Source organism: Mirounga angustirostris, unplaced genomic scaffold (genome assembly GCF_029215605.1).
Source record: "Mirounga angustirostris isolate CCGP_5_RB_7025 unplaced genomic scaffold, mMirAng1.0.hap1 SCAF_13, whole genome shotgun sequence".
In the NCBI taxonomy this organism is placed as follows: Eukaryota; Metazoa; Chordata; class Mammalia; order Carnivora; family Phocidae; genus Mirounga; species Mirounga angustirostris.
This window is the reverse complement of record NW_026991721.1, coordinates 36,833,135-36,860,187: the sequence shown is the minus strand read 5'-3', so window position 1 is coordinate 36,860,187 and position 27,053 is coordinate 36,833,135. Positions and strand designations below refer to the sequence as shown.

The 27,053-nt window shown below is 33.9% G+C and overlaps 1 protein-coding gene across 3 annotated transcripts in view; it reads left to right on the top strand.

Annotated features, from left to right (window-relative positions):
* Nucleotides 1–27,053, top strand: part of PRMT3 (protein arginine methyltransferase 3) — a 139,148-nt gene that overhangs the window by 45,903 nt on the left and 66,192 nt on the right. For all 3 annotated transcript variants that reach the window (XR_010406921.1, XM_045894009.3, XM_064576731.1), the window contains exon 11: nucleotides 21,075–21,153. Coding sequence is in view for 2 of the 3 variants with exons in the window: in XM_045894009.3 (XP_045749965.1) it covers nucleotides 21,075–21,153 (79 nt within the window). In the remaining variant the exon portion in view is untranslated. The remainder of the gene's footprint in view (nucleotides 1–21,074; nucleotides 21,154–27,053) is intronic.

Sequence of the window (27,053 nt, the reverse complement as noted above, 5' to 3'; positions counted from 1 at the left end):
AATCTTAGAGCCAGTTGGTATAATAACAAAAAATTAGCTGGATTGAGTGAATTTATGAGATCATCACATTTACAATATGAACTTTATTGAAAAGCTGTGCTGTTCTTGGGCTTATTTGTCCTCAGGTGCATTTTATTTTACACTCTTCTCCTGCCTACTTCTGTACTGAAGGAGGGCTAACTCTGCAGGCTGCTTTTTCTAGGCTCCAAGGACAACCATCTTCCGTGGGGTTTGGGAAACCCAATGGGAAACACTAATAGGAGATTTAAAGAAAGGGAAGAGTCAGGGCATTTCTTTGCTTCTGTTTGCCTCTAGTTGTATTGCTGGCAGAAGCCATTTCTTTTGTGACTCCAGTTCCCACTGGACAAGTCTGTCATAATTCCAGTGTCCACTGTGTGACTCTGCCCTGGACTCTTGTAGCACTGCTTCTTCCTTTTGTCTCTCTAGCCTAGGAATGGTAGTTCCTTCCTGGTGTCTGCTGATGTCCAGTTGTCTCAGTCCCTTCTTGATCACTTACCATATCTTTTACCCTCTCTGTAACCAACTTCCTGTATTCATTTTTCTCTGTTTTCATGACCTATGGTTTCTGTTCTCCTAGACTGTAATTGATATAAAGGGTACCTTTCATTTTGGAGGACTGGTCAGGTGTGATCTCTGCCTTTATTAGGAAGGCATTATAATACAAATAATTCTGAGTCACCGGAACCTGGAATGAAAGCCAGTTGTTTGGAACCAAGGTGCTTTCAGAAGCCCTTCACTAAGAGAAGTAAATTAGTGTATTCAGGAAGTATTTCCTTATTCCTCTTCACAAGGGTGTAACTTAAGAGTTTGCATTATCTTACTGTCTTCCTTTCCTTATAGACATCAGTGGAATTGAAGTCTAGCAGATCATGTTAAATGTGTTAGGTGGAGCATTAGACACTATAATTTATGGCCATTATTCTAAGGCAGGCAACTTTGGATAGCCTTATTTCTCTAATAAAATTTGCATTAAGCTTTTTAAGTAGGCTTATGCTGGAATGTTTTGAGTCAACTTTGTGGATTGGCAATATTTATAGTACTTTCTAAATCCTGTAAATCCTCTTCTAAATTGGGTACTTCTAGGATTTCTGAGCTGAGTAGTTGGAAAATTCCAAATACCTAATTAACAGGAGGAACAGGTATGCTTTCTAAAATATATCCAACATTTTCCAGATATTCCTGCTTTGGCTGAAATGATGGGCCAGTGGTAGATGACTGAATATTTTAAATCTATTTTAAACCCACATTTTCATGAACCAGCATTTTAAAACTAAGATATATTGCACAGAATCCTCTCTTTGTCTTTTTTTTTTTAACATATGGTGGTAATGGTACAAAAATCTAGAAAAACACCATTTTAAGCCATAACATACATTTTTTTCTCTTTTTCTAAAAGTATTTTCAACAAGAAAGGTCAAAAAAAGAATATACTCGGCATAAAAATTGGACTCAGATGTTTAATGGACTTGTAATGCAGTGTAGCAATGTAGGTATTGTATGTTACAGAGATGTACATTTTGTTTTCTTCTCCTATAGTCCACTAACTATTCCATGTTAATCTAGATTTATTTTTTTGTCTACAACTATTCATGAACTTTGCTTTATTTTGGAAGATGTTCTTAGTTAAGCCTGCTTCTCCCTCTCCCACTGCCCCTGCTTGTGTTCCCTCTCGCTGTGTCTCTCTCTGTCAAATGAATAAATAAAATCTTAAAAAAAAAAAGAATGTAATTTTAAAAGCCAAATCATTGCTGTTAGCATATTATTTAATAAGCCATCACTTGCCTCTTAGAGTTATGAATTTTCAGACTTAGGCTTTCTTTTAATTTTATATTTTCATTTTTTATTGAATGGAATTTCCATTTGGTAAAATTATTATCAGTTATATAAATAACTGGTATTAAATAAATAACTGAAATTAGCCAATATTAAATAAATAACTGAATGAATAAATATGAGTTAAATCAGTTTAATCTCTATAAGATGTTAGTATTTATGCCTAAGAGTATCTCCTTTCATTTTCCATATTTTACTCTACCAATAGAGCCATTCTTTATGACATCTTATTTCTGATTGTCTAATAAAACTGTCCAAAGTAAGTGTCCCTAATTCTGTGCTACAAACCAGTTAAGCCAGATTAACTCATTTGGTGTTAGTGTTTTCCATCTATGTTTTCAGTGTGACCTCCTTATAAATACATAGATAAGATCCTGGCATCATATGATATGATTGCCAGTGATGATTCTTGTTTGCACCTTTGTTTTTTTCCATCATCAGGATTATCAGCAGAATTATACATTAGGTGAACTTTATATTTCATTGTCATGATCATTCCTGACCTACATTAAAATTGTCTGAAGTCCCTTTTAGCAATTTTTCTATCTTGGCTTGCTTCTCACAGAAGCTACCTAAAATTCCTCCTTAAAATATTCTTGGATGTGTCCTTGAAATTTAAGAATTAACTTTCCTACCTCATCTTCACCAGCACAAGTGTATCTGTGTAATACACATGAATGCACACACCCACACCCACAGTGGTATCTTTTGTTCATATTTAATACTCTTTATTAATGAGTAGCATTTCAAGATATCATTTAAAAAACAACATGGCTTGTGATTTGGCTCATCAACAGTCCACAAACTGACCATGAAGCCTGTCATAGGTCACATTTTTTTTTTTTTAAAGATTTATTTATTTGACAGAGAGAGACACAGAGAGAGGGGAACACAAGCAGGGGGAGTGGGAGAGGGAGAAGCAGGCTTCCCGCGGAGCGGAGAGCCCGATGCGGGGCTCCATCCCAGGACCCCTGGATCATGACCTGAGCCGAAGGCAGACGCTTAACGACTGAGCCACCCAGGCACCCCCATAGGTCACATTTTAAACTGGTGGACGTTGAAATGTTTTTGTCGTTTTTAGTCTGACAGTGAAGCCATGTCATTTCAGCCAACTGCCATGAGCATAGGTGACCTTTCCTGGTCTGTTTTTAACAACACAAATTAGAGTGTATTGTAATTAATTGTTCATGTACCTTTTTCCATTCTCCTGAGACTGGGAGCTAGGATTTACTTGGTATGACCAGATTCTATCACAGGGCTTAGCATGATGAGGGAATGTACACCATAAGAGAACTTTACAACTTAGAAATTCACTGGCCATAGATATAATCTTATTTATAATTTGCTATACAGCACATGAAGTCAGGAAGGTAACATGACAGGGTTGAGAATGGTGCTCTGGAGTCAGACTACCTTACCCTTCGCCCTGTTTTGCTGCTTAGGTTTGTTGCCTTGGGCATGTTACTGAACTTGTCTGTGCCTCAGTTTCTTTCTTTATAAAATGAAGATAATAGTAATACCTACTTCATAGGGTTTTTGTGAAGATTAAGTAAGTTAATAGATATAAATTTCTTGAAGCATTTTCTGCACATAATAAAATCTCAGTAGTTAGCTCTTTGGTTTTGAAAATTGTATAGTCTATTAAGCACTTGCTAACTAATGAATGAGCTGCCTGACTAGGTTATTCAGTAAGTAAAATTTGAAAATGGTAATATACATGAAGTAAAGACTATTAACACTTGGGTGAAGAACATTCCTAGTGCTTCCCCCCTTGGTTTATGAGCCCTTTGTTAAAGCAGAAGAAGTAATGCTGTTTACTTCTACCTGTGAATGAAAGAAAGCTCCTAAAATTTTCAGTTTTCATTTTCAGACAGTTGGACATTTAATATAAACACAGTTAGATTATCCTATGTAACTGAGTTGGCACAGTTAGTGTGAAGTTTCTGCTTAAAAGTTATCCATGAATAGATATTTGATTCACAAGAGTTGAGTAATCATATAGATGCCACCAGTTTGTAATAAAGAAAACTTGCTCATATACACCTCAACCTGGATTTAGAGAACCTGCCAATCATGTGTTTGAGAAATAACAGATTAGGTATGGTGTGAAGATTTGGGAGGGAAAAAGCATTATTTGTATTTCTGTGGAATGCAAAATTCTCACAAATTTTTAAGATAAAACATTAGCCTTCATAGCTTTTTGAGCCCTCCCAAGGCTGATTTTACTAAGTCCTTCCTAGTTCCTTGGGAGTTTCAATCCATTCTCTTTTGCCATTTAGAGATACTTCAAGGGACAAGTTTAAGAAGCCATGACTTACACTGCTTCTTGAAACTGATTTAAAAGGACTTGATGAAGATAATTGTCCCCTGAGGTTTTCTTCTCTTGGGTTACAGATCTTTCACATGTTATATTTTCTTTAATAGAGTCTCCAGATAGGCAAAATTTAGATAGATAGCAGAACTATGAAGTCATTGTTCAGTTAGGTGAAGTGAGAATTAGGGCAGGAGTTAGTTACAGTAAATTTTGATCTGTTCTTAGGAATGAATGTTTTTTTCTGACCTGTTTTTGGTAGATTATGTATTTTGAGTAAATTCTCCAGTAGTGGTGATAACATCGATTTGGTCTGCTCTATTTTCCATTCTCTTCCCTTTATCCATTTTTAATACTAGAATATTTATTTGGGAATACCCAATATAAAGTAACATGAAGTTGAATGAATTTGAGGCTACCTGATCTCAGGAATTCAGTCTTCAGTCTTACTTTTATTAATTTGTGCTTCTGTCCAATAAAAGCAAGTGACCAGAAACAAACCCAAGGCTTAATCTAGTTTCTGTTATTAGGAAATGACATGTAATTTGTCTTGATCAGTTTTGCTAAAGGTTTGTCATTTACTGCTCTTTTCAAAGAACCCGAATTGTGCTTTGTGTTGATCTGTCAACATTTGTTTTCTATCGTATTGATTCCCACTTCAGTCTCTATTTCCCTCTACTCTCTTTAGAGTTTAATTTGCTGCTCTTTTCTAGCTTCTTGAAAAGGAAGCTTATTAGATCATTGATTTCCAGCTTTTCTTTTTCTAATATTTGGCATTAGAAGCTAATATTTCTAAGTACCGATTTAGCTGAATCCCACATTCAAGTGATTTTTTAAAAGATTTTATTTATTTGTTTGTCAGAGAGAGAGAGAGAGAGTGTGTGCACAAGCAGGGGGTACAGCAGGCACAGGGAGAAGCAGGCTCCCTGCTGAGCAAGGAGCCTGATGCAGGACTCGATCCCAGACCCTGGGAGTATGACCTGAGCCAAAGGGAGACGCTTAACCAACTGAGCCACAGAGGCGTCCCGACATTCAAGTGATTTTTAAAAATAGTTCTAAGTATTACTTTTTTCCTGAATTATTATCTTTTATGCTGTTATTAAAATAAGAAACATTCAAGTATTATCATATTTGAGAGATAATCTACCATTAATAAAGCAAAATCCCTGGCACTCTTGTTCTCTACATAAGCTGATGATGTGCTCTGAGGAACCCTTATTGCAGAACCAGTAAACCCTGAAGAGCACACATTTTACTTTTTTTCCTTAGGGATATCAGTTTTGACGTCATTTCCTCTTTCCTTGTTCAGTTCTACTGTGATTACTGTTTTTTAGAAGAGAAAACACACACACAGTTTTTTTTATTAGATAAGCAGTAAGCTTGAATGTGATGTGCATAACAGGCAAACACTAAGAGATTGCAAAGACAGAAAGAAATCTCATTCTTTTATACAGCCAACAGATAAAACCCATTACAAGCATGTTCCTGAGATAAAAAATAGTAAGTTTTGTGACTGTTTTTAATTCCTAGTTTTTTCCATTTCATTACATAACCAGAGAAGGAAATTCTGGAATGCAATTGTATAAGAATTTGAAAGGCAGTACATAATTCAAATATTTAATAATGTTTAAAGACTAGTGGTTGTCACATTCAGTGTGCTTATGGTTCATTTTGGCATTCTGTGAAATTTTAGTTAATTTCTTTTGGCGATATTTCTGTTGGAGATCTTTATTTTTTTATTATTTTTCTGAGAGCTCCTTATTTATTCTAGTTGCCAATCTGTTGTTAAGGCTCTTCTCATATTTTCTGCATCTCCTGGTTTCTGGGCACATATTAGAATTTAACTCTCTGTCCCCTTCGAAGTCAGATGTGGCCCTATGACTTACTTTGGCCAGTGAAAGTCATATCCAGACAGAATGTTTAACATCCGGTACACAGTTTTCCATATCCCCTTTTTACACATCAGTTACTCTGGAAGCTTGTATTAATATGAACCCTCTGTCAGCCTGACTTCTGAGTAATTATAATAAGCAATGACTCTTGTCAGCCTGTAATGTAAGAAATAAATCTTTTCTGTTTTCAGTGATGATTTGGATACTGTTTGTTAATGTAGGATAACTTAGCTTGTTGATGGATACAACTGATGGATTCCCTATCAGTTATGTTTGTCAGCAGCACATGGCTTATCATTGCATTATTTTTTGGTGTGATTTGATGAATAAGACATACTTAATGAATTAAGTTTACCAGAATTCTTTTATTGTTTGAGTTTTTGTATCTTGTTTAATAAATCTTTCTTGAATTGCCATTACATATTTATTAGACTTATCTATCTTTTATGCCTCTTATACTCCTTCATATTTTCTCTTGTTTTGACTTTTTTGGCTGTATTCTGGATAATTTCTTCAGTTCAGTCTGCCAACTTATTAATTTTTTCTGAAGCTCTTTCTAATTATCTGTTAAACTCATCTATTGAGTTTTATCTCATTTAAAAAAATTTTTTTTTTTTTTACTTCTAGGAATTCTCTTTGGTTCTTTTAAAATTTTGCTTGCTTGTTACTCTTATCGTCAAGCCTCTTTTAATCTCATAAATCGTAAACAATATCCAGCAGTTTTGCAGATCTGCTTTTGCTGACTATTGTTTCTACTAGCCTTCATTCCTGGTGCTTGGTGCTTATTTATTTGAGTGTTTAGTACTATTTGATTATTCTGCGATATATTTTCTAAGGAACTTTATCTGTGGAAAACTCTTTGGTGCTTGGGTTTTACCCCAGATAATTTGGCATTTGTTTTTGCTTTGTACCTGGGATATTTACAGATGCAGACCACTGTTATTTATTCTTTTTAATTTTTAAAAACACTTTATTAGGGAAAATTTCTAATGTAAAAAATTTAGAACAAATGTTTCAATGAACCTTATGCACCTATCACCCAGCTTCAACAATTGTCGATATTTTGCCATTTTTGTTTTATTTATCTTTGCACTATTATATTTTTCTGCTATCTTTTTTTAACCGATAAGGACTTTTTTAAATGTATATTTATTATGTCATTGAGCCTAACAAAATTACCGATATAGGCACAATTCCATATTCAAAAAAAATTCCTAATACTCAGTCTGTGTTCACATTTCCCTGATTGCTTCATGAATTTTATATATTTTTTTACAACTGATTTGTTTAAATCAGGATCTGAGTTATGTCTACATGTTGCATTTGATTAATTTATCTCATAAATCTTTTTTTAATTAAGCTTTTTATTTTGAGATGATTGTAGATTAATAATCCAGATTATTAGATTAGATAATCCAGAGAGATGCCTTATTCTCTTTACCCGGTTTCTATAACATCTTAAAATCTATGGTGCAGCAGCACAACTAGGATGTTGATACTGATATTGATACCATTGGATACAGAACAGTTCTATCACGGCAAGGAGCCCTCCTGTTATCCTTCTATGACTAAACCACTCCCTCTTCCATTCGCCAGCCTTGACTTCTGGCAGTCACTAATCTGTTCTCAATTTGTATAATTTTGTCATTTCAAGAATGAAATGGAATTGTATAGTATGTGACCTTTTCGGGTTGGCATTTTTCACTTAGCTTAATTCCCTGGAGAGTCATCCAAATTATTGTACATATCCATAGTCTCGCCCTTATTTCTAAGTACTTTTCCAGTGGTATGAATATACCAAAGTTGTTTTAACCATTTAACTTTTGAAGAATATCCAGTTTGGGGCTATTACAAATAAAGCTGTATGAACATTTGTGCATATATGATTTTGTGTGAACGTAAGTTTTCATTTCTCTCAGATATATGCCCAAGAGTACAATAGCTAGTCATATGGTGATTGCATGTTTAGTTCCATAAGAAACTGCCAAACTGTTTTTGCAGAGGGGCTGTACCATTTTATATTCTTACAGCAATGTGTGACTGTTCCAGTGGCAGTATCTATCTACGTTCTTGCCAACATTGTATATTGTCACGATTTTTTATTGAAGCCATTCTGATAGGTGTATAGTGATATCTCATTATAATTTTAATTTGCATTTCCCTAATGGTTAATGATGTTAAACATCTTTTCATGTGCATATCTGCCTTCTGTATCTTTTTCAGTAAAATGTTTGTTTGTGTCTTTTGCTTTTTTTCTATTTGGATTGTTTATTTACTGCTGAGTTTGATAGTTCTTTTTTACTAGTTCTTTATTGGATATGTGGTTTGCAAATATTTTTTCCAATTTATAGCCAGTCCCCTTAACAAGCCTTTCACAGAGCAAAAGTTTATAATTTTGATAAAGTCCAATTTATCAGTTTTTATTTTTATGGATCATGCTTTTGATATCAAGTCTAAAATCTATCGTCTATACATTCACCTCCTCCCTTTTTTTCTTGCCATTCTTTGAAGAAACTCAGTCAGTTGTCCTGTAGAATTTTCTACTTTCTAGATTTTGATGATTGCATCCTCATGGTGTCACTTAATATGTTTTTCTATCCCTTGTATTTCTTGTAAACCAGAAATATGGGGTCCAGAAATAGAGGTTTAACAAATTAAAGTTGTTGTTTCCCCCCGCCCATGAAAACACTTCATGGGGGGCAGTGATGGTTAGTTTCTGTTGCCTTGAATCAGGGGACTCAATGTCTGGTTGTCTCCTTCTATTATGTTAAGGTTGATCAGTGGCTTTTTGGAGCTGTCAGCCTAATCTATTCATTATAAACCTACCTAATGGTTTTAGAAGCTATTGAAAATGATTTCTTGGATTCATTATTTCATTAAAAGTTGCCAAGTTACGATATTCTACCTGTACCAGTTATTCTCTATTTGTTAGCTGAAATTATTCCCAAAGTACTTTCTCTCCTCAAATATTTGGTTATGAACTGTAATTTGAATAGGAAAAATAGGATAAAATTTCAGTATTTTCTATTTATTTGCCATTTTCAGAGTAATGAATTGTCATGCAATGTCATTGCTTATAATGTTTATTTTAGTGGACAGATGTAGCTATTTTTTTGTTATGAAAAATTATGAGTTTATACTGATTTTTCCAAATTAAGATTATGGAATTTTTTAAGTTTTTAATTTTATACTTGTATTTCTTTACAGAAAATCTTGATTTCTAAGATAATGCTAATTACTTATTGACTTTATCATGTAATTGCCCATTATAGTTTTATAAATCTTATACCACCTTTATTACTAACAGTAAGGCTTCTACATGCAGTTGAAGATTTCTTTGTAATTTCTTTTGTTCTAGAATATAGCTCATGGGAAATATACAGTCTAACTACTGTGTTTGAAAGTCATTTGAAGTAATTAATTTCACAGGTTAGTATGTCACCAACATGACATACAATCAGATTTATTTATTTCCTTGTTCTTCAATTTGGGACATTGCTTTTTCCTTTATTTAGTTTAATTTTGTGTTTTAATTATGAAGAAATGATGTGATTCTATTTCTTTTGTCCCTTAGTGAATAACCTTTTTATAAGCTTTTGACTTTTTAGAAAAAATATTAGATATTTATGTATTTATATTTTCACTCTTTTGTTATATAAAAGTTAGCATACTTTATACATTGTTATATATGTGTATATATATGTGCTCTAATATAATTCTCTTCAACAGAAGTACTAATACTTTAGTTGTAATTTTTAAAGTAGAATATCCAGTTATAATTAAGATTTTTTTTTTCAACTGGTATGGGGATTGGGAACATTTTTAGAAATTAATATTTATTGGGGCACTTGGCTGGCTCTGATAGAGCATGCAACTCTTGATCTCAGGGCTGTGAGTTTGAGCCCCACATTGGATAAATAAAACCTTTTTTAAAAAGTAAAAATTAATATTGCATTTCATACCCTTATCCTTGGAAACCGATTCTGTAACTCTGGAGTAAGACCCATATGTGCATTTGGAAAGATCTTGAGATGATTTGGTTTTTCCTTTTTCTTTTTTTAAGATTTATTTATTTATTTGAGGGGGGAGCATGTGAGCAGGGAGAGGGGCAGAAGAGGGTGAGGGAAAGAATTTCAAACAGACCCCCACTGAGCGTGGAGCCTGCTGTGGAGCTCAGTCTCACAACCCTGAGATCATGACCTGAGCTGAAACCAAGAGTCAGACGGTCAGCTGACTGAGCCACCTAGGCACCTCCAGTTTTGCCTTTGATAGGCTTGCTTTTTGGACCATTTGCTGCAGTTTGAAGAAAGAACCAATTTGACTGTCAGTCTTTTGTTCATTAAGTGAGAGTGCCATCTAGTGGGGAAGAGACTTTTAATATGATAGAAGTTTTTTGAACTTTAGAAGAGTATGCAGAAGGAATTATCTCCTGTGCTGTTATGTTCTCCAGAAGTCCATGGCACTAAGAAGTGAGAACTATATGTTGTGAGGTATGAGGAGAGGAAGGAAATAGTCTTGCAGGAGAGTAGCAAGCACATAGTAATTGCTTAATAAATGGTAGCTACTACTATTATTTTCATTCTTCTTGCATGGGAGGTAACGATCAAGTGAAGTAATAATGAAATAGGAGCTGCTCTAACAAATATTTGTTATATACATGTAAAATTTTATTATTGCTTTTTTACTATATAATTACACAGAAGTTACAAATTTCATCTTGTCTTTACACTACCACTCAAGACCTACACTGATTCCCCAACAAAATCTGTTACCAAATTCTTGTGTATCCTTCCTGAAACGTTATAATAAGTTATACATATATCTCTACCTCTTGGCACATTGATTCATTTCTTTACAAACATTGTGAGGCTGCTATGTACCTGACCCTGTTCTAGGCAGGATAAAGCAGTGAACAAAATAGATGACAAGCCCCACCCTTACATTTAGTGTAGAGTAAGCATATTCTGCATATTGTTCTACACCTTGCTTTTTTCATCTCCTTTAAATCTATAAATTTCCCATTATGACTACAGTAGCTGTATCCCACAAATTTTTTGTTCAATTTAAAATATTACCCTGTGATCTCTGCTTTGATGAATGAATTATTTAGAAGTATGTTGTTTAATTCCTAAATGTTTGGAACTTTTTATCTTTCTGTTACTGATTTATGATTTAATTTGGTTGATATCAGAGGACATACTGTCTGTGTTATCATTACATTAAATTTGTTCAGACTTGCTTTATGGCCCAGAATATGGTCTGTTTTGTTGAATGTTCCACATTCATTTAAATGAATGTGTATTCTGCTGTTGTTGGATGGACGTATATAATTGTCAATTGGGTCAAGTTGGTTGATAGTATGATTCACATCTTTTAAGTGCTTATTATTTTAAGTCTATCTGTTCTATTAACTACTAAAAGAAGAAGAATGCAGTTTCTACCGATAGTTCAGGAGTTGTTTCTCTTTTCATCTGTCAGTTTTTGCTTCAGATAGTTTTATGTAGTTTTTAGGTTCATACACATTAGAATTGTTATGTATTATTGATAAAGTTTGGCTTCTTTTTTTTTTTTCTTTACCATTATGAAGTATTGTCCTTTGTCCCTATTAAATTTGGTCCTTTAGTTTACTTTAGCACTTTTCTAATTAATTGTGTACTATTCTAGACACATTTTAACATTTATAAACAGATTTGAGTGTGTGTTCCTTTTGCCTTCTCCCAGACAATTGCATATTATATAACTAGTCATAAAATCTTCGTTTTAATAAGTTGTGAAATACAACATGCACAGAAGATAGCATAAACTTACAGACCCAGTGTAAGAAATAGTTACATAATGAACACTTGTATAATCATTAGATCAAAATATAGAAAGCAGCTGTCAAGTATCTTTTCAACTTTCTTCAAATATCTTTGTATACTAATTTCATCTTCAGATGTCTCTTACAATATCTTTCCAAATATTTTAAAATAACTTTTTATCTTTTAATTGTATCTGTTACAACTTCTTTCCCATCCCAGAGAGGTTACCACTCTCCTGACCCTGTGGTAATCATTTACTTGCTTCCTTTATGTTTTTGCCACTTAGATTTACATTCCAACTCAGTGTAGTTTATATTTTCCAATTTTTGAGATTTATGTAAGTGGAATCAAAATATAAGTATGTTTTTGTATTAAAAAAATAGCTTTTTGCTTTCTTCACTAAGTCATGTTTATAACATTCATCAATATTGCCAGTATGGATAATTTGTTCATTTTCATTTTTGTATATTCTATTGTGTGACTGTATAACAATATGTTTCTTATTCTGCGGTTGGTGGACACTGGATCATTTCCAGTTCTTTCACCATGACAAATAATAGTGCTGTCGTATATAGGTACATGTATGCCGTTACACTCAAGTGTGTTTTTCTACATGTATATTTAGAAGTAGAATTGCCAGATAACAGGTGTGCTGCTCTTCTGCATTACTAGATGATGCCAAACTTTTCTAAAAGTTGTAAAAAAATTTTTTATTGTTCCATAGACTTGTCAACACTGGACATTGTATGACTTTGTAATTATTGCCACTCTGCTAGTCAATAGTAGTTTCTATTTGTGTTGAATTACTAATGAAGTTCACCATCTCTATATGTCATTATTGGCTCTTTGGATTTCCTGTTTTGTGAAGTAATTGTGTATAATTCTTTGTCCATTTTCCTTTGGATTGCCTTTTTTTTCCCTTAATGATTAGTGTTCTTCGTGGGAAGTAAAGATATGTGTGTGTTTGATATCTTTTCAAACTCTTTTTAATTCTTTTTATGTTTTTTGATGAACAGAGGTTCTGAATTTTAATCTAGTAAAACTTATTGGTCTTTTTCTTTATAGTTAATACTCCCACCCCACCCCAGAACATGAAAATATTCTCCACAAACTTTATATCTTTTTAAGCTATATATAAGTCTTTAATTCACTTAGACAGATGTGGGAATAAAAATTGTCTTTCTGGAGGCATTTTGATGATACAGATCAAAACCTTAAATGTACATGTCCTTTAATCCAGAAATTCTGCTTTAAGAAGTTTATCTTAGCCAAATACATAAAACACCGAAACGTCGTCTGTGTGTGTGTGTACATATACATGTTCAAAACTTTTTTTCTTACCTATTCTACAGTAAGTGAATGCAAAACATACAGATATTCTTGTTGCTTGATAACATCAGCCACCTTGCATTTGCCAAGTGTGTAAGTGTAATATCTGTTTCAGTCATTGTAGAGCTGTCAGTAAGGAAAATACCTCAGTATCTCAGTATCTTCATTATCACATTTGTGATAAATTCATTAGCATTAGCACATTTTAAGTTGAAAGAGTCAAGGGATAGACTGGGGAATCTTTGAAAAAACTTTACAATTCAGGTATTCAGTGTGTAAGGCTATTATAAATGTAATGGTGAAATAAACAGAGGTTACATTATATCCTGTAAAAACTTAAGTTTGGTACATTTTTAGCAGAGAGCATTACAGATTAGGAGAAAGTGCTTATCTAATTACTTTTTGGATATCTCTAGAGCAGTGGTTCTCAGTGGTGAAGGGTATACAGTTTTGCCCACCTGGGGCTATTTGGGTATTGGGAAATGTCTGGAAACATCTTAGGTTTTTACAGCAGTTTTGGGGGTTGGGGGGGAGAAAGACAGGAGGAGAGTGCTGGTGGCCTTTGTTAGGTAGAAGCCAGGAGTACTAGTACACATCATACAATCGACAGCATTGCCTCTACAATACAGTATTATCTGGCCCAAAATGTCAGTAGTGCCAACGTTGAGAAACCCTGCTTTAAAGTTCTCGTTCCTGTGCATTGATAATAACTCAATTTCTAAATGAGATCATATTATAAAGGCCACCTGACCTAGTATGGGACATCAAAGAAGGTTTTCCTTAAAAGGTGTCATCATTAAGAATATACTTTGTCACACGGATATACAATAGACATGTCCTTAACCAGTCTGCATTTAATTCAATAAATTAATGATGTTCTGCATTCTCTCTGTATAACGTGCTAGATTCCATGGCTAACTGAACACTTAAAGCTGGTAAATTGCCTTCAGTATGCTGCTCCTGTTTTGCTCCTCTTAATTGCGTTATAAGTTTACCAAGAGCTTATTGTGCTTGTTTCCCTGCTTCTTTACATAATATCAGTTAATATTAACATAAACTATTGAACAGGATTGTAAAAAATATTCCTGTTGAGTAAAGTAATGAGTAAAATGATTGTGACAGAATAGAAGTGGGAAGGTGGGAATTACAGAACTCAGAGATTCTCCATACCCTTAGATTCTTTTTTCTATTTTAAAATAATCCAAACTGGAAATTATAATCCATTATGAGTGTGGTTTATGCAAGGAAGATTGTGAAGATCCTAATTAATAGATTCCCCCTCAAAGAGTATTAGTAAACATATCTATATTTATTTGTATTTTTTCCTTAAAATGTATTGTTTTCAGTTAACAACCAACTAGTAGTCCCAATCACATTGGGTAACAGTTCTGTCTACAGCAAATTTTATAGAACTGAGAGTACTATTGGAAAAAAGTGTCATAAAATATTTATCATGCTTCAGAAATATACTAAAAATTGGGTTTAGATTTTGTAGCCTTGGGCGCCTGGGTGGCTCAGTCGGTTAAGCGACTGCCTTCGGCTCAGGTCATGATCCTGGAGTCCCGGGATCGAGTCCCGCATCGGGCTCCCTGCTTGGCGGAGAGTCTGCTTCTCCCTCTGACCCTCCCCCCTCTCGTGCTCTCTCTTTCTCATTCTCTCTCTCAAATAAATAAATAAAATCTTAAAAAAAAAAAATTAAAAAAAAAAAGATTTTGTAGCCTTGTTTCTCTGTTAGAAGTAATCTTTTATTTTTATCTTTAGATAAATTAAATTATTGAGTATTTGTCACTAGACTTTCTACAGATTAACTCTTCATTTTATCTGTAACTCTCCCCTGCCTCTCTTTTTATAATAATTAATTATGCCTAAGAGTGTATCAGTAACTCCGTTATTTGCACTAAAAAAAAGAAAACCTTATAGTGAAGGTATCACAAGTTTCTTTTATCATTAATTTATTCTCAGAAGATATGAACAGACATTTTAAAAATAAGGTCCCCATTTCAATGAATAATGTTAATATCGTAGTCCCAGATTTAATCCAATGTGTACCTTTTGTAGTAATTAATTTTTGAAGTGTAAATGCAAATTTTAATTTTAAAAAGTAAATCACTTTGGAAAGAAGCGTGCCCCATGAGCATCATGGGAGAAAATATTGGGTATAATTCTCTTCCAGATGGCACCCCTACAGGTGAGGCAGCAGCCTGTGAAATTACATTCTGAATTACACTGCAGATGAGCCGGACATTTGGAGCTGCTCCTTTTGATATCAGTAATAAATGCCTTGGTTCAGAACCAAGGACAGTTCCCAGGAAATTAAAGGCTATTCTATCCCGTTGGGAGCCTATAGTAAAATGAAGTTTAACAAAGTGGAAAGTTGAGAAAAAGGACAATAGTTAGCAATACATATATGAATCTTTTCATCTGCTAATATTTAAAGCTAGATATATTAATTTATCTCATAGATATCATATACTGGTTCTACATATATTCTAATATTTGCATGGATTTTCTAAGCTGATAATTTTCATAATGGATGGTGGCTAAGAGCCAGTTGCCAACTAAGCTATCACTCTGAAATATTATGAATCATATACCTATTATAAATTCTAATCTTGTTTAATATGCTTTATGGGAAATTTTTCATTTCAGAACACTTGAGTCCTTAATTACAAAGGTAGTATATAATACAAATACTAAATCTTATTTTAAATTAGGTAAATCAATTTAAGAAGCAACATAGGATAGTTATTCAGAACGTGACTCTGTAGTTAGACCAAGGTTCAAATTCTGGGTCATTCAACTATTTCTGTGACTATGAGCTGTTTTTTAAGTCGTATGGTTTTAAGCTATTTAACATTTGTAAGCCTTAATTTCCTTATCAGTTAAATGGAAATAACAGTAAGATGTGCTTTGGGAAGAATTAAATAATTCTTATAAAGATACTTAATACAATAAAAGTCAGCAATTATCACTACTATTTGAGAATTTTAATTTTAGAAAGCAAAACAGCATTTAAAAATAACCAGTTTTAGGGGTGCCTGGGTGGCTGTCAGTTTAAGCATCCAACTCTTGATCTCAGCCCAGGTCTTGTTCTCAGGGTTGTGAGTTCAGGCGCCACATTGGGCTCCACGCTAGGCATGGAGCCTACTTTAAAAAAAAAAAAATGTTCTTAAAATAACCAGTTTTATTAAGTACCAGAAAAGTAAGAAAAAGCAGGTACTGTTTCATTTTTAACAAATATAATGATGTATGATATTAATAACTCTTATTCTTTTATTCATTTAAAAATTTCGTACTGAATTCCCGCTGTCTACCAGCCACATTTGTAGCCCTCAGGAATATAGCTTCAAACAATATAGATAAAATCCTTGTTCCTCTTGGAGCTTACATTTTAGTCAAGAGTTAAACACAAAAATAAACCACATTTTAATTCATGAGGGTCACAATGAAATACAAAGTAGGGTAAAGAGATGGAGGTTGATAGAGGAAAAAGATGATATTTTATGTGGAGACATCAGGAAAATCCTTTTTGAGGAGGTAATAGTTGAGCAGAAATCTGACTGCTGAGTGAAATGAATGACCAATAAAATTGTCAGTCTTCACTGAAGACTAAATATGAAGAAATGTGAATCTATTCTTGGTTTGAAGGAATGCTTTTCTGTTGATTTACTAGATCAGCTAGTCTTTAAGTTAAGGTTTACAAACTACTTTGACAGAATAGAAGCCTCATCATATACTTACATAAGCAATACTTTGATACTGAAGTCAAAAATTATAGATACAGAATACCATTGTTAATTGTACACCAATGAAGAGAGAAAAGGGGGATAAAAATGGGGAAAGATGAAAGAAGAAAGAGTTACGTTAGCCTTCTGCTTCTATCCATGTTAGCCTAATTCTACCACATGGTAGCTGACCCCACATAGTGACTTCTATCAAGTTAAAGAATCACATGATACAGTCTTTCATAGGTTTTATGTGTTAACCCTATGCCAAGAACTGTGCTAAATCCTTTACCTGTATCAACAAAAGCATTTGATTATTTGCTTTCAGAAATTCTCTGATCAATAATGATGACTGATTGAAAAAATGGGAAGGAAAAACATGCCATTTATGAAAGGGTATTTTTGCTGCCAAGGATGATTATCTTCTTTCTTTTGTTTGTTTGCACTTGATTTTACTGTTGAGTTTAGCAACAGTAGGAAATGAATCCTAAAACCATTGTTTTGTAAGGGGAGCAAAAAATTGTCCAGTATTATTCATCCAGTCATATGACTTAAGTCATTTAACTTCTCTAGTGTTGATGTCTATAATATGAAAATTAGGTCGTTTGAATAGTTAAAACCTTAGAAACTATCTCTAATACAGTTTGATCAGAATTGTAAGCTTAGCTAATGTAATCATCATAGGGTATGTGGAAAAATGCTTATTGATGTTTACTATTTTAAATAGAAGCAGACATATGGGAGCGTCTTAAGTGCAAATACCAAAATTTGAAGTATTAAATAAAACGGATTTTTTTTTTTTTGTCTTGGGGGAAAAAAAAATCCCTGTGATTATCTTTGTGAGAAGAATCTTAAAGTTGGAATTGGCACCAATTTGGCCAATGTGACCAAATTACTTTTATTGGGTTTTAAAATTCTATTTCTTAATGTAAAGAAATTTTGAGTGTTTTATATTTTTTTGTATGTGCACACATATACATAGTCTTGGTTGGTCTGAAAAAAGTGACACAAGAAAATGTATTCTCTTAGACCCCTGGAAAAAGAAAAAACAGGAATTCCAGTTCTGAGTCATGGATTGTAATATAGGACCATTGACTAAATAAACGAGATGATTCTGGACAGGCTCGTAAAACTTTACTCTCTAATTTATTAAATATAATTTTAAAATTTTGATTAGTCTTTACAAGCCTATTTTTAAATGTATTTTTAAATAGCTCTTAATTTTTTAAGCTAAATTAATAAGATTTATTTTTCTAACCTTTTCTGTGTATTAACATATTTAATCTTCAGAACAGCCTTATAAAGTAGAATACCATAATTGTCACTTTACAGATGAAGAAACTGAGGCACAATGATGTTAATTTGTCCAAGGTCATATAGAGAAAGGGACTCCTTGGGGTGCCTGGGTGGCTCAGTAAGTTAAGTGTCTGCCTACGGCTCAGGTCGTGATCCCAGGGTCTTGGGATCGAGCCTCCCACCCCAAAGCAGGGAGCGCTCCCTGCTCAGCAGGGAGTCTGCTGCTCCCTCTCCTTCTGCCCCGCCCTCCTCCTCCCCCTTCCCACTCATGCTTATGGTCTTTCTCTCTCTCTCTCTCTCTCTGTCGAATAAAATAAAATCTTTTAAAAAAGAGAGAGAAAGGGACTCCGCTGGGATTTAAATCCAGGAGTGCACCCTTTTCACCACTATATTATTGGTATTGACTTTAGCACCAGTTTAAAATACGCCACAATTTAATCTCTGGTAGATAGCTAATAATAACTTTATCATAAATGCAGTAAATAAGCATGTTGTTAGAAGGCGCTACTTTCAGTTACTGATGGAAAAGACTTTGGTTTATTTGTGGTACATGGAAGTAAGATAGTTTGGACATAGGAAACAAAATACTTAGCTTTTTGCCAACTACTTTGAAAGTTAATAGTAAAAACAGTTTGACACAGTGCCAAATCAATGACAAACTAATTTTTTTTGCCCCCTTCCAAAAAAGACTAGACTATAATGAATACTTAAGTTTGTATCAAAATGTGAATTAATTTATTTTAATTAATGTTTTAACATGCAGTAATCTTGCAAATAAGGACTGTTTTTTCCCCAAGCTATTAACATGTTTTACCAGCTGATCTTTTTCCTTTGTCTGTGCATACATATACATAGTCTTGGCTTGTCTGAAAAAGAAGTAATAGAAGGTAAATAGAAGACTTCTCTTTTAATAATTCCTTGGAATCAATTAAAATTCACTTTAATTAACAGATGAATGCTTATTTATAAGCAATTGTGTGCATAGATCTGCATGAATTATGTCAGATTGATAAAGATTTCTTAGTTGACTTCCAAAAGTTCCTTGTTCTTTGAATATGCAGATGATATTAACAGTGAACAAACTTGTAAGAGTTAGACATATTACAGAGATACTCTAACCAGAAGAACAGTTTCCACCAAATCCTTAATTTTCCTAATGCAAACAAATTAATAAAAGGCTTTGTTGCTAAGTCTTTCTTTTGTAGGCAAGTATTTTCTTTTCAATGAATTGGTATGTTGCTGGGATTGGGTAAACATCAATGTAGAGTTGCTAGTGGCAGTTTAATTAGGTTTTTTTTAAGTGATTCAGGCTTGTGAGCTACATTTTCTATAAATTTAAATGTGCTGTTAATCTCTTGTGAAGATTTGGGGCACCTGGGTGGCTCAGTTGGTTAAACGACTGCCTTAGGCTCAGGTCATGATCCTGGAGTCCCAGGATAGAGTCCCGCATCGGGCTCCTTGCTCAGCAGGGAGTCTGCTTCTCCCTCAGGCCCTCCCCCCTCTCATGCTCTCTCTCTCTCATTCTCTCTCTCTCAAATAAATAAAATCTTTAAAAATAATAATAATAATCTCTTGTGACGATTATCCATCCCAAGTTGCAGGTTTTTCCTCTTCTAGAGACCCCTTTAAAAAGTCTTTGTTCATGTGGTTAAAGAGTATTGCATTTATCCTGTCAAACAGTTATTTGTGCACAAAACAAATGAGTAAGTGAGAACTTAGAATGCGTCATTAGGGCAGAATTCATGTTGGTTTATTCTAAGCAGTAAAGTGTTTTATGTGCTAAGCACTTGACTCTTCCTACTGCTCTGGGTAGTTGGGGGGTAGGCTCTAAAAGGAGAAAGACTGACTCAAGCTGTCATTGATCCCTTACTCATTATACCAGTAGTGGTAAATTTTCTTTTCACCTGTGCTACGATTATCCTTTCTTGGTAGAGGATTCATTACTGGTCTCTAAAATCTGGAGTACTCCAGGGCTGTATTTCATGAACGTAGAACACTAGTTGTGCAAGATATTGATAGGTGTAAAATAGGAAAAGAAAAAGGTTTGTAGGCAAACCTACAAACGTAACCATGTTACGTTAAGATATGGTTAAGATATATTCAGTAGACCTCTTTACCATAACACTACCCAGAACTATCAGTGTGCTAATGTGCATTACGAATCTCAAGATGAGGATAAAGCATCTGGTGTTTTTTTAAAGGTTTCCTTCCTTCCTTTTTTTTTTTTTTTAAACAAAAGAGAAAGTCACTGGGCAGGAAGCTCTTTGGGAAACGCTATTCCAGACCAGGCTTTCTTAACCTTAGCCCTATCAACTTTGGGGACTGGACCGTTCTTTGTTGTGGGGCTTCCTGTGCATTGTAGCATGTTTATCAGCATTTCTTGGCTTTACATTACTAGATACCAGTAGCACCCTTCCTTCCCTCTGAGTTGTGACCATCAAAAATGGCACTAGACATTGCCAGATGTCCTCCAGGGGACAAAAATGTGGCTGAGAACCACTGTCTGGATTAATATTGCAATATTCCAGGGAGTTAGAGGGTACATTAACAATTCCTATCTCAGATTTTCCTTTTAATGAGGAAGAAACAATGGTCTAGAAAGTGGAAGCACAGATTAAGAAAGTTCAGTACATTCGACCGTAATAAACTTTCTGGGTCCACTTTATACCCTGGCCTGATTTTTTAGATGTACTTGGAGAATTTAATGCAAAAAGTAACTTCAAACTTTGCAGAAAATTATGCGGCAGAGACAAAAACATATTTTTTGTAAAAAGAGTAGCCCAGATATTTAAATTGATATACTTATGAAGATATTGATTCCACATTTCTAAATCTTTTTTTTTTTTTTTTTATGTTTTTTATGCAGGGCTATTTTCTTCTTTTTGAGTCTATGTTAGATTCTGTCCTTTATGCGAAGAACAAATACTTGGCAAAAGGAGGATCGGGTGAGTAAAAATTCTAGTTTTAATAATGTAATTTTAGTCTGGCAGAACCAAGTGAACCTTTGGATTTCAAATAAACTATGTGACAGAGAAAACTCCCAATAGAAATGAAAGATGTTTCCATTAGATGAAGCTTGAAGATAGTTGTTTACTGTTGATAGTAGAACATTATAGAAGATATGCAGGACTTCAAGTTAATGGTATCTCAAGAATGCTTTTTATAAAAATACTAGTGGTAGGACTAGCTTTGGAAGCTCTTTGCTGTTGAAATCAAAATCTAACAAACTCCTTTTGATTTTTAATGCTTATGACATTTAGTCTTTTTTTTTTTTTTTCCAATAGAGTATTTCATACTAGGTTGGATATTACCTACTTTACTGGACAATTTTCCATGACTTCACTAAATATATAAACCTGTCATCTCTGTGATTTAATGAGAACATTTAAAAAGTGATTGGTTTCTACTAAGTTTATGAAGTGCAGCATACCCGATCAGTATTTTTATACTAGACATACTGGATTTTTTATCAGTATTTTTATTAGATCGCAATAAATTTGGAAAGCTTTCTCATATTAATTCTGTATACTCTAAATGAGAGTATGTTTTGAGAATGTGTTTTTATAAGCCTTCTGCTATGAACAGTTATATACAAACAGTCCTTTTCAAGGCAGGGATTATGTTTTGTCCATCTTTTACTCTTGAACAAGCTCTACTGCTCCTGGAACATAGATAGAGCATCATGTAAGTTTATTTAATCAAATCATTAAAACTGAATTGGATAGCATCTGTCTCCCTTCATTTACCTCTCCCTGAACCTTCACTTTCTCAAAGCTTCAAGATCAACAAATGGTTTCTGTGGTCAGAGTACAGTTGATAAAATTGTTATGTAAAGGGGCGCCTGGGTGGCTCAGTTGGTTAAGCGTCTGCCTTCAGTTCAGGTCATGGTCTCAGGGTCCTGGAATCAAGCTCTGCTCAGTGGGGAGTTTGCTTCTCCCTCTCGCTCTGCCCCTTTCCTTCCCTTCCCTCCCCTTCCCTCCTCTCATGCTCTCTCTCTCTCTGTCTCAAATAGATAAATAAAATCTAAAATCTGGAAAATTATTATTTTAAAAAAATAGATGAAAATTGGACATTTTGAACTAGTAACATAAAGCACTTGATCGTAGTTATGCCTCCTGCCCATCCATATTCTGTGAAATCACTTTGGCAATTATGGTACAGTAAAAATCAGTGAGGCCAAAACATAAAGCACAGAAAATTCTCCAGTACAATAGAATTCTTTAATAATAGCTTTTAAATGGTTTGCCTATCTGTTTCAAAATACTTTCATTTATTTTATCACTATATTTTCTGCAAGCATTTCAAGATGTATTACTGATCTCTGACATGAACCTGGCTAGAATTTTTAGATATACTTTACCCTGCAAAAATTGGCTATATCTTTCTATAGTTGCAGTGGCTTTTTTAAAATGACTGTTATACTTAATGACTGAAACTAATTATTACCTACCATTTGTTGATTGTCTACTAGCTGCCAGAAACTATACTTTTATTTATATTATTACATGTCTAATCCTCACAACAGCCCTTTGAATTTTAGAAACAAAGGTGTCCTAGAGGACACATAATAAGTGGTCAAGCCTTGACTATTTTTTTTAAAGACTAGATCTGCCAGTTCCAATATTCGTGTTCTTTTCAACATCCCTTCTTGTTCCCTACTAAAGTGCACTTTATTGAATCTGATTCTTGCCTTGAAGTTCTAGGGAAGATTCAGGAAACTGTTTCCATACCTCCCTGAATGGTATTCATCGATCTTACTGAAGGACTGACAGCAACTTAATACATTTAAATTGAACTCCTGATGAAATTCATTAAGAACTTACAGCATGAAAATAATGAAGTTATAGTTGATTAAACAGTAGCAGAGTATTTCCCATCATCAGGGATGTAGTGGAGGCTCCTAAGTCTAGTTCTTTTAATTTTTATGTACCTAATATTAGCACTGAGGTAATCTGGAGGCATATTGAAGAGAGGTCAGCATTTAACTGCCTAGGCTGTGCCATTGAATGTTGCTTGTTAACAGAATTAAGAGAAAAGAAGGCAAAGTCAGAAATGAGTAACATGAAGTAGACTATTTAGCTTATTTTGTATTTGAGTATGCCTGATGAATATCTCCAATCATCTAGGTGCTCATTCTTCTGTTACAAAGCAAATTTTTCTTTATGTTTTTCTAAAAGAAAGATTTACTAAGCAATTAGTGCAATGATTTTAGAAGAATGATTGAATTATGAGAGAGGGAAAATATTAAAGATTCTTATAAACATGAAGGGACCACAACTGATATTTTCCCATGAATTTAGGTTCAATTTATGTCTCACTATATATACAGTGGTATGGAGGAAGTCCTTTATAAAACACAGTCAGCCAAAGTATTTCTTCTCCCTGTTATCACCAAGCAAATTCTGAAGTATTTTAGAGGTATTCATTTACTGCTATTACTACTAAAAATATAATTTTATAAAGTTAATGAAAATGTATTTACTAAAGATTGCTTCTATTTTTAGCTAAGATTTATAAAGCACTAGTTGTGTCAGGAACTGTAGTGTTTTACATTCAGCTAGGCTATAGATAAAGAGGAAAACTAAGGAAATGATTTGCTGTGGGCGGGGGAATGGGTTAAATACCCAATGGGTATAAGGAGGGGCACTTGTGATGAGCACAGGGTGTTGTATGTAAGTGATAAGTCACTAAATTCTACACCTGAAACTAATATTGCATTGTATGTTAGCTAGCTGGAATTTAAATTAAAAATTGGGGGGAAAGAAAGATATGCTGTGACCTATGCATATTTTTACAACTAGAATTAAGACAAAAACAAATGTATGTTTTAGGATGACTACATAGAATGTATGTATTTAATACCCTAACAATGTCAAATACTGTATTTTACAAAAATTGGAAAGAGAATGCAGGAGGAAGGTAGGAAGAAGTGTATATACTTGAGTTGCATTATCTTTAATAGCAGGAATTCATGGACTCTCATTTAAAGGTGACAAATCAAGTAATAGAATTGTAAGCACATTTAGCACTACAGAGTTAATATTAAAATAATACTATTGATTAAATTTAGTGGGTGAAGCTTGTGGTGAGAGATTCTGTCTTTATCTTGATTATGGTGGTGATTACATGACTGTATGTGTTTATCAAATCATGTAGAATACTACCCCGAAAAAGCCAAAAAGAGCAAGTTTTATTATTGTGTGTAAATTATACCTTAATGAAAGTGACATTTAAAAAAAGTGAAGTATCATTTCCCACCTTGAAGTCAATTGGACTACGACATGGTTTGATTTCTAACTCCCAAAAAATATATTAAAGCTGTGTACTAACTTTGTGCCCACCTCTGTATTTGCTGTTAGTATCATCAATACATCTACCTTTTGAGTTAAAAAAAAAAAAATGATGGAAAAAAGAGAAGGGGAGGAATAAAGAAATATACTAATTTTATCATTGTTCATGATAGGAAATTAATAAATAGTGTTGAAAATAGAGAACTAAAGGTATTCTATAATGTAATTACAAAGTTAGCTACTAAAACAAAAACACAAAACTTCCTAAATATAAGAACTAATATTTAGGAAAAAGTCAAAAAGACCATGTAGTGAACTGCTTAAAAACAAAAGAAAACAGAAACTACAAATGCAAAAAAGATAGCATAAAATGGTAGAGTATGATCAAAAAATGTTTTTCATATCCATCAATGTAAATGGGTTAAACTCACCTATTCAGAGAAAACGAATTTCAGTTTGGATCACCAAAAAAACCCCAATTTTGTGTACTTATAGAGGCACATCTAAAACAAAATTATTTGGAAAAGTTAAAAGGATGAAAAAAGATAGTTAAGTTAAGCAAATCCCCTCAAAATGAAAGTAGAAGTTTGGTGTTACTGATACCAGGCAAGAGAGAATTGGAGCAAAATGTTATATAATCAATCATATGAGTAGGACTTAGAGCTAAGGTATAAAATCATGCCCATATTCATAGATACTCAAAAGGTTTTTGACAAAGTACAATTTACATTCTTAATTTTTTTAAATGAGAAAATATGAATAATCACACTGGCTTATAATGGTAAAGTATATTTATCTCAAGTGAAAATCTGTATCATGTTTAATGGGAAAATACTAAAAACATTTCCTCTATAGTCAAAACAGGATTTGGATGGCCACTATTACACCATTATTTAATATTTTACCAGAGGTACTAGTCAGTGCTATTAGAAAAGAGAAAGAACATAGAAGATAAACCAAGAAGGAGAGAAAACTAATTCTATTTGTAGATTCTCTGATTCAAACCTAGGCACTTCAAGTGAATCAACTGAAAAATGATAACAAATAATAAAATAATTTAGTACATTATTGAGCTACAAAATAACATCATTAGAAATAAGCAAAACTTACATGCCAGCAGCTTTACTACTAGAAGAAGGAAGATAAATAGATGGAAATATAGATGTTCTTGGAAAAGGAGAATCAGTGCCATAAGGATATTGATTTTCCCAAAATTAATTTAAAATTTAGTGTAATCCCGGGCGCCTGGGTGGCTCAGTTGGTTAAGCGACTGCCTTCGGCTCAGGTCATGATCCTGGAGTCCCTGGATCGAGTCCCGCATCGGCCTCCCTGCTCGGCAGGGAGTCTGCTTCTCCCTCTGACCCTCCCCTCTCTCATTCTCTCTCTCTCAAATAAATAATAAAATAAAATCTTTAAAAAAAAAAAAAATTTAGTGTAATCCAAAACCATTGACATTTGTTGAAGACAGATGATAAGTACATGAGAGTTAATTATGCTCTTTTGTTTTTGTGTGTATTTGATACTTTTATAGGATAAATTTTATAAAATTGTAATTCCAACAAACAGGTTTGGTGTTTTTAATTAGGATTTTTAAATTTTTTGGTAGTAATGGCAAGGAAAACTGAGAAGGGCACTGGCAGGGGGAGCAGGGAACAGGAAGGCTAGTGCTACCAAATTTAAAACATTACAGAGCCTCAATAATTAAAGCAATGTTCTTGAATGGACAGATAAATTGAACAGAATTGAGAATCCTGGTATAAACCAAGTAATATATGGTATATCATATAATTTACTGTAGTAAATTATGTTGAGACAGTTAGGTAGCCCTCTGTCTTAAAATAAAAAGAAAACATAGGGGCTCCTGGGTGGCTCAGTAGGTTAAGCGTCTACCTTCAGCTCAGGTCATGATCTCAGGGTCCTGGGATTGAGCCCTGAGTCTCCTTGTGTCAAGCTCCCTGCTCAGCAGGGAGTCTGTTTCTCCCCCTCCCTTTGCTGCTCCCCTGCTTGTGCGTGCTCGCTCTCTCTGTCAAATAAATAAATAAAATACTTTTTAAAAAAGAAAACACAAATTATAAAGTAAAAAATCCAGACAGTGTAAATATTACATGAGTCAAGATTAAGTGCAAAAAAAAAGGATAAAAATACTGGAAGGAGGGGTGCCTGGATGGCTCAGTCGGTTAAGTGGCTGCTTTCGGCTCAGGTCATGATCCCAGGGTCCTGGGATCGAGCCCCATGTCGGGCTCCCTGCTCGGTGGAGAGTCTGCTTCTCCCTCTCCCTCTGCCTGCCTCTCTGCCTACTTGTGCTCTCTCTCTATCTCTCCGTCAAATAAATAAATAAAATCTTTAAAAAAAAATACTGAAAAGAGACATATAAAGTTGGGAAGGGCAGCTTTCTAAATAAGAACTTAGATTAGAGGCCTTTATTGAAAGAAAGATTGATAAATTTGATTATATAAATAAATTTCTAAATGACAGCATATGCCATATACAAAGTCACACAAGAAAGTACAGACTGAAAAAATTTTCAATTCCTGTCACCAACAAAAAGCTAATCC